Source organism: Chelonoidis abingdonii, chromosome 1 (genome assembly GCF_003597395.2).
Source record: "Chelonoidis abingdonii isolate Lonesome George chromosome 1, CheloAbing_2.0, whole genome shotgun sequence".
Taxonomy (NCBI): Eukaryota; Metazoa; Chordata; order Testudines; family Testudinidae; genus Chelonoidis; species Chelonoidis abingdonii.
Window position 1 is genome coordinate 94,762,754 of NC_133769.1, and position 8,959 is coordinate 94,771,712.

The following is an 8,959-nucleotide window of genomic DNA, read 5'->3' on the forward strand; positions in this document are numbered from 1 at the left end:
TTTTCTGATACTTACGAGAACATCTGGTACGTGGCATAAGTACAAGTGGGTCCCAGGACAACGCAGCCAAGTGTCCCAGTATTCTGCAAGAGATAAAAAAGCATTTGCAACAGAGAGTGCAAAGTGAGGGAAGGGGCTACCGATATGGGAAATGCAGAATGTGGCGCAAGGCACAGGCAAGGGGGATTGGGAGGAGACTATGAAATGTGAGAAGACAGAGCACCAAGATAAACTGCCACTGAGGGGGAGAGATACCTCAGTGGTTTGAGCAATGGCCTACTAAACCCAGGGTTGTGAGTTCAATCCTTGAGGGGGCCATTGAGGGAGCTGGGTAAAAAATCTGTCTGGGGATTAGCCCTGCTTTGAGCAGGGGGTTGGACTAGATGACCTTCTGAGGTCCCTTCCAACCCTAATCTTCTATGAGCAAGTGTGGAGTGGTGAGAGAAGGGGCTGTGGAATGAGGGAACAGATAAGAGGATGAATCTGGAGCAAGAGAAGAAGGGAGGTGACAGAATGATGCATGGCGGTGTGTGGCCTGCACAGAGATATATGACAAAGCTGTGTGGGAGCTCAGGTCTGGAACAGCAGGGAGACTACATGTCAGAATTTAAACGCAATGTCAGAGTTGTGCTGGAGTTGCAGGTGAGGAGCGAAGTGGCTCAAGAGAGGCTAGCTGTACAGATGTATGCGGCAGACAGTAGGAATTAGGGGGTGCTATAAATTGGAAATGAGATGAACTGAGTGTCTGTGTAGGAAGCTTGTACTTTGCCCTCAGCACACACTATATCTGCCTCTAGCCAACACTCAACACACTTCCATAAACAGAAAAGAAGGATTCCTGTAGAAATGCCTAGTACTCACAAGGAGTTGCTTGATGACCTCCACACCTTCACAGGTGGCAGTGCGACAGCCCTGTGAGATATACAGTGATGTGTTGAAGGTATGGTAGGTGGCATTGATTGTCACATTTTCTCCTATAGAAGGAGAAATGGGAAATAGCATTACAAAACACATCTACTCACTGGTGCACTGAGATCCCTCTCTGTTCATTCATGGCACAGAGCAGTACAGTCTCATACTAACAGGGCCAGATTAAGAACATTCTGGGTCCTGGAGACAGAATATCCTGAACCCTGCTGTACTCTCTGTCCCCGGGGGCTTCCCTTCAATGTTTTTAATTGTTTGGAAGGGTGGGAGGGCCTCAGTTTAAAAAAACCTCTGTGCAGCCCACACTTACCCTGCAGCAGTCGTTCCTGTCCCATGGGGCTGGGACTGGCTTCCTACTCTGGGCATTGTGACCTATCACTGGGGGTCACTACACTGCTCAGATTTGTCCCAGCTGCCCCTTGGTCATGACGCAAGTGAGTGCAGATCACTACATTACTTACTGCAATTCCATGGGTCTGGGGAAAGTGTAGTCTTCTGAGGGGCCTGGGCTATGGTCCCATTAGCCCATCCATTAATATGGGCCTGCATACTAAGATGCCTCCAGCCCCAAAGTTCACTGGGAAGCAATTCCCCCTACCCTCCATTCCACTGGAAAAGATTGCAGAATTAGCTCCACTATGGAGGGCTGAAATCCTTCTCTGAAGCATCAGACATTGGGCATGATCAGAGACAGAATATCAGATATATTTTTCCTGTAGCAGTGTGGTGAGAAGAGGGGATGAGGGCAGTGATGAGCTGCTAAAATCTTAACAACCGGTTCCCTATAAAAAGTTCTGATTTAAGGGATGTGCCACAGTATGTTATTTTTTTTTTGTACCACTAGGGTTACCATACGTCCGTATTTTCCCAGGAGGATTTTTAAATTTTAAATATTCCGCCCAGACAGCGATTTAAGAACTGAAAAGCCTGACATCTCCGGGAAAATACAGATGTATGTTAACCCTATCTAAAGTTCTTTTTTAAAAAAATGGGCCTGAACTAGAAATGAGCTCTGTTTCACATGTGTGGGTCCCTGCCACTCACTTGGGGTGTGCTAGGGTGACCAGACATCCCAATTTTATAGGGACAGTCTAAATTTTTGGGTCTTTTTCTTATATAGGCTCCTATTACCCCTCACCCCATCCTGATTTTTCACACTTGCTGTCTGGTCACCCTAGGGTGTGCACATGTATTGGTCCCAGCTACTCCCTGCCCCCCCTCATTGAAGCAGGTGTGCAGGGTTACTGCCCTGAGAACTGCAGGGCACCAGTGGACATGGGGCTGGCTGTAGACAGGGGTGTGGGGCAGGGCTAGCTAGAGGCAGGGAGTGTGACACAGACTGGCTGCAACAGGGGCTGGCTATGGGCAGGTGGTGTAGACAGGGACTGGCTGCTGGCAAGGGCTGTGGCAAGGGGTAGCTGCGGGCAGGGGGTGCAGACAGGGGCTGGCTGTGGGCAGAGGCGCAGGTACTCAGGTGGGGAGAGTGGCTGGGAGCAGCCCGAGCAGCAAGATGCAGCCGGGGACCCACCATGCAGCAGCAGGAGCCCCAGGGCCAGAGGTCCAAGGAGCAGCAGCAGCAACAGGGCCAGGAGGAAGCCCACATGGCTCCCGCAGTTCAGCGCCCCCCAGCGGCCGGGAGGAGGAATTACATGCTTTCCACCATTGCCCATCAAATCTTCCCTCACAGGGAAGCCAGTTAACAAGTGGTTCTAAAACTGCTTCTAAATTTAACAACCGGTTCCTGGGAACCAGTGCGAACTGGCTCCAGCTCACCCCTGGGTGAGGGGGATTTGAGACGCGCGGGGCTGCAGCAGCCAGAGAAAGAGGCGACTTATCCTAGCTCCAGGGCTGCAGCTAGCAGGGACAGGCAGCCCTCCTTCCCAGACCCAGCTCAGAGGCTGCTGTGGTGGAGGAGAGAGGGAGAGACCCCCCCCTCCTTCCCAGCCCCAGCTCAGGAGCTGCCATGGCAAGGGAGAGAGGGCACATCCATCGTATTCGAAAAGTAAAACTACTGATATGTAAATATGAGTTGTGTGCTTTTATTTATAGAACAAAGATGCTAATTTTTTTTATATAGCGCTTTTATCCAAAGCACTTTACAATAGTTTGCTAATGGTACAAACAACATTTGGAAAAATTGTTAAGTGGCTTGTCGAGACCGTCAGCGATTTTCAAGTGGTCCGCAAAAAAAAAAAAGTTTGAGAACCACTGGTTTAGTGATATTGAAAAGAGGGGTTAGATATGAAAATGAGTAAGAATTGCATCTGTAGTGATGCAACATAAATTAAAAGTTATAAGGGCTGCTGATCCCCACACTTCAGGGAATAATCTGAGCAGCAACTGGGGTCAGGATGAAATTTCTTTATCACAATGTTACAAAGTTATGTGCATCACTGGGGGAATGGGCTGACATATCTGTCATTATCTAACATAGAAGTTACCAGAATAGCTAGATCACTGATCTGTTCTGCTAGAGGAGGAGCCAGGATACTGGACTCAGTGGACCCCTGATCTGGTCTGGTCTGGTTCAGCAGTTCCTATGTTCTCAATCCCAACTGAACATCTTCAGAAATTAACTCAGGGAAGGGTTTGCATCAACTTGCACATAAACAGCCCTGGTTCAATCCTTGCCCTGTGGCTCCGCTGCTTGGAAAGAAAGGGACAGTTATTGTCTGATCTACATGGTGACTGGACAGCTGAAGAACAGCTCCAAGGGGCAGTTTGTAGAAGCACTGACTGAGTGAGGGCCAGGGCTCACAGTCTGACCCAAAAACTCTAATGGGGAAAAGAACACACAGCTTCACACCCTTACCTGCCTTCTGCAGCTGCTCTTCTACAATACGTAGTCCCAGCTGCACAGCTGGTTTTATTTTATCGAAGGTCCATGGAAGGTCTGATTGATTCTGCTGCATCACATTGATTACATAATTGTCCTTGATACACTTGCCCTCACCAATCTGCCACTGCAGCTGGAGACAGAGGAGCATTGGCCAGTGGTCCGGATTCAGCATTCGTTGCCTCATTACTCCTCTCATTTTAGACCCATTGCTCAATGCTCACACATACACACGCACTACATTGTTGTTGTTCCTGGATAGGCTGAAACAAAGATTCTTGTTGTATATCCACCGATCAGCTATACTTTCTCTCTTTCATCCCTTCACTCTCTCCGCTTTTCTGCCTCCACCTCCACCCCACACCCATCTACCCTAACTGGCACTTCTGCTTGTGAAGAATTAAAAGCAACAGAACTCAGGAAAGGAGAGAGACCAAAGGTTGCTTTGTATGTTTGCTCATGAAAAGGTTGAGGCTATAAAAGAGATATTACTGGCACCTTGTCTGATAAGGACACTTTAACTTTGCATCACTGTGAGCTGATGGATAGAGAAGAGAAAGAAGGAGGGGTCAACTGGGTTGTAAAAGGAGGCCATTTAAAATGGATATAAATTAAAAGATCCATTAAAGCCCCAGAGGAACACAGATGGTTGCTTTGTGTTTGTTTTGCCCTGCCATGTCACCCCTTTTGGCTGTGCCCCTCTATTTGGGGGTTATTATATCACTCTATCTAATTTTTATGTCTTTAAGATACCATTTTCATTCCTTTAGTTTTTCCCATCAGAATGATTTTTAGTATTGGCAAAAAATGTCTGACTGAAAACTTCCAGGATCAGCACAGAATCCATCTTTTAGGAATCCCCCAATATCACCCTGGGCAATGTACCCCAACTCTGCTATAGAGAAACACCTCTATGGGAATGCAGTTTTCGGAGTCTATTGAGGCCTTGGCCTGTCTCCTAAGATTACCAAGGAGGGGGCCTGTTGTGTTAATTGTTTTTGTGATGTGGCTACTAAGAGTCATGCAGGGATCCGATTCTTGCAGGTCACAGATTTGACATGGGGGACCAAAGCCAAACCTCAAATCATTCAGAGGTAACAAGGCAGTGTTCTTGAGTGGATCCTCTCAACAACACATCCTGAGAATGTTCTCAAATTAGGGGGTAAGAAAAGGTAAAAAAAATCTACCATCCCTGGCTATTCTGACACGTGAGAAAAAGAAATAAAAAGGTAGAGGGAGCCAACAGCTCTTACTGCAGATAAATAGTGAATCCATATTTTACTGAATGTGATGGATCTTGCATGTTGGGACGAATGGACATCCATAGCAGCTACTGCCTGTCCACCAGAACCTGGAGTGAAGCCCCACTGAAGACTAAATAAACTTTTATAACTTTCCAGAGATTATTTAAAAACAGAACAAGGAAATTAAACACCATCTATGTTACCACAGTGTTTGTGATACAGACCAACTGAACTGAAACCAGAATTTTCTTGGTTTATCTCATTACAAAAGCCTGTATTTAAAAGAGCACCGTATATTGTATACCTGTTTACAAGGTCCTTGCAATATTTTATATGAGCTTACCCCTAATGCCAAATAAATGCTTCATTGTTCTTTATCTTTGGGGGGGGGGGGGAGATAACTCAATGTCAGCAGCCAGGTTTATGAGCAAACCACATTACTCTATCCAGCACTTATAACAGCCTAGAATTGCAAACCAGCACATTCAACGAACCCTGTGCTTATAAACAGTAATGTAGGAACTCTAAAATAACAAGCTGGAATAGAAGTATGAGCATAGGAGTGGATGGATAGACCATCAGATTGGGAATGGAAGATGGAGCCTTTCATGTTTAGTTCATTGGCTCAACTCTGGATGTTCTGGAGTAATTACTCAGTGAAGGCCTAGCTTTCTCCTGCTTAAGTCAATGGGAGCAGGGTTTGGGCCTAAATGCTCTTCTTAGTCTACGTACTGGAAGCAGTCAGCAAATACTAGTAAAGTTACTGGAATTAAGTATGTTACATTTGTATGTCATGATAATGATGAGAATTGTGTAATGTACTGGGATATATCTACTATTTATTTGGATTTAACTGCAGCTTAAAACTGCCCTCTAAAAACATAATGCAAAAAATCCGAAAGAATCAAAACAGCAGCACATTTTTCCCCTCTTTGCCACATAACTGAACCCCCAGGCAGTACTCATATTATAAATCAATAGCTCCCACCCCTCACAACCTTACCACGCAAAAACAGAAATCCTGTTTTTTTATATCTGTGGCTGTCCTCTTCTCACAGAGTCTGTCATCTGCTCATGTCAAGTGTCTATCAGTTTGATTGCACTGTCCTCAAGTGGCTAGAGGCCTTGAAAGCAGGTACAAGCCCTAGTACTACTAACAACTAATTGAGATCTTCCTTTAGATCACTTAGTAGAGATCTATGTCATGAGTACTATTCCCTGATGCTTTAGACCATATTCCACCTTCAGATATACATGAACAACTCACATTCAAATCAAAGGAAGCTACACTTTGTTTATGGGGGAAACTTGGTCCCTTGCCAACAAATATAATATCTGGATATGTGTTAAATATCCAAAACACTGAGAAAGAGAGAGTAAGTTTCCTGAATTTCAGTGTTATATTTGAAATCTTGGCTCTATTGAAATCAGGGGGAGTTTTACACTGACTTTAGTGGAGCCAGGATTTCATCCAGACTCAAGGACCCTGCTTGTTTGCCCAGCTTGCTGTTGTACTGGATAATAAACAACTGGATTTTGTTCAATCTAGTTTAAACAGATAATACTGCATTAACTTCCGGTTCCAAAACTACTCTGAGTGCATCTCTCTCCTTCTTCTGGAACATTCATAGACACACAGAATAACAGAAATCAGAGCAGAATACCTACTGAGTCATTCTGTCAGCTCCCTCAGCCCATCAAGAGTGGTCCCTGTAATATGTTCTCCAGTGCTTTGTCCAGTCCAGTTTTAAATTATTCAAGTAATGGGGCTTTCAACACACGTCTTCAGAGACTAATTTTATTATAAACATTATTAGAAGTACAAGAACATTGTGCAGTGGTTAGAATATGGCAGACATGGTGCAATAAGGTCCCTTAGCCTAGAGAGCTCACATTTTAAAGGCGGAATTGGGAACAGAGTGGGGCAGAGTCATATTTCCACAAGTTAATAGAGCTCATTGTTAACATTTTTTTCTGATATCCATCCTAATCTTCCTTTTCTTAATTACATCCCACTACATCAATTTGTACCTCCTTGGGCTACTCATAATAATTACTCTCCCTCCTTGGAAGGTGGAGACCAGAGGAGTAATAGGCACAAGCAAGTAACTGAGGATTCCTGAAAGCTGTAGAATCAGTAGATGGTGTGAAAATATCAGCTGAACGTAGCAGCAATCAATCACACAAACATGGATGTTGAAATCACTTCTGTGGCCATAATAGTTCTGAGGGGTGTATGAACTCACATCCTGCATTTTAAGGGACATCTCTTATTTGCCGCATAATATCTTACATTCTGTCTGAGCTATTAAGGAACATTCAATCAGCTAAAAGGTATGTTTTCAAACAACAGTCACGTCGAGAATCATACATTGCTATGCAAATATCTGATTTTATATTATGAATGAAACATTGTGGTATAGTGTCCTATAAAAACAGTTTTTTCACTGAATATTTCTTGTGATTGTTTATTCCTTCAGTGTTGCCAACTTTTGTAATTCTATTGTGTCTTGAATTTTTTGTGTTTTTTTCCTGAAAACTCCAGATGCTGATATCTTGATATTACATGAGAATCTCAGCTTTCATTTTTTTAAAAGTAAAGTTTCTTGCTCTCCTAGATGCAGAGGCAAAGCGTGACCATGAGATGCAAGTGCACCGAAAGGCTCAAAAGCCAGAAGGCAATTAAAAAGAACCAAACATATATATTTTTAAATCTCTCTATTTTTAAGCCAGTCATAATTCTTGGGAGGCTGGCTCATGATTTGTATATGTTTGGATTGGCAGTATCATTTCCTTCATTATGGATGGCTATGTTACATAGAATTTGTTTAGGAAATTTCATGTTTTGGTGGCATTTAACCCCTCCAGCTTTGTCCTAGGGCAGTGGTTCTCAGCCTAGTTACCACTGTGGCCTCTATGTGTTTTGTGGGGCGCCTCCACATAATATATATACTACCTGTGTGGCCCTGAGGATGTCACATGGGCCACAGATGTGTGCTGATTGAGCCACAAGCAAGCCATGGGTTGAGAACCACTGGCCTAGGGGGTGTAAGATGTAGCAAGATCTCACACACACCCTTTTTTCTGCATTTTGTCCTCTTATGACTCACTCATTCTTTTCAAATGTCCTTGATCTTCTTCACTCCAGTGACTTTTTCCCATATCTAGTATGTTCAAAAATAAACAGTCGCATTTGCAGGTAAATCAATAAAAAATGCTTCTGTTTTAGTTTATTTATTCAGTGTTGTTAGATGCCAGAATCAAAATGTCACTACAGTCTTAAAAAGCAAACCTGTGACAGTAATGTAGAGTCATAGTTTATTTTCTCTCAGTGGTGCCCTGATCCAATATGGCTAGCTAGAAGATGATTTTTCTAACTGCCAACATTCCAAAATCCATCTGGGATCTGAAATTCAACCTTTTTCTGCCTCTTAAATTATCAGCGGTAATAAGGATTCTACTATCCAGATCTGGCAGACAGCATTGTTGATGATAAGGAAAGCATAGCAGAAGCTGCATTGGCTTTTCAGAGCTAACTTTATTTCTAATTAAAGTTGACTGATAGATTATAGGGAGAAGGCTTGTGGAGACAGGTGTCATTATTACACAGCAATTTTTATGTCCATAGCCATGTTTCACTTGCTGGAGCCTGACATGCTGAGAATAAAGGTTCTGATTCTCCCATATGGAGCTCTTTGGACCCTTACTGAAACCTGTGACCAGACCAATGTTACACAGAAAAGAGAACAGGGAGAGATTCCTCAGCTCAAAGTGACAGGCAGAGATTTTTTAAAAATCAATACAAAATTCAAGCTCATCCAGTGTCCTAAAATCCATAATGAATCAAACAGCTGAATAATCTAAATGGTAAGAAACAAACGTAAAGACTAGTAATTTCTCTCCTCTTCCATCTTTGTAGCTTACAGCCAAGACTCATCTTTCCTTTGGCCAG

The 8,959-nt window shown here is 43.7% G+C and overlaps 1 protein-coding gene across 1 annotated transcript in view; it reads right to left on the reverse strand.

Moving 5' to 3' along the window:
• Positions 1-3,950, reverse strand: part of GUCY2C (guanylate cyclase 2C) — a 69,839-nt gene extending 65,889 nt beyond the window's left edge. Inside the window, exons 1-3 of the mRNA XM_032803145.2 lie at positions 3,740-3,950; positions 862-974; positions 16-83 (exon numbers count right to left, since the gene is read on the reverse strand). Of these exons, the coding sequence (XP_032659036.2) occupies positions 16-83; positions 862-974; positions 3,740-3,950 (392 nt within the window). The remainder of the gene's footprint in view (positions 1-15; positions 84-861; positions 975-3,739) is intronic.
• Between the last annotated feature and the right edge of the window lie 5,009 nt (positions 3,951-8,959).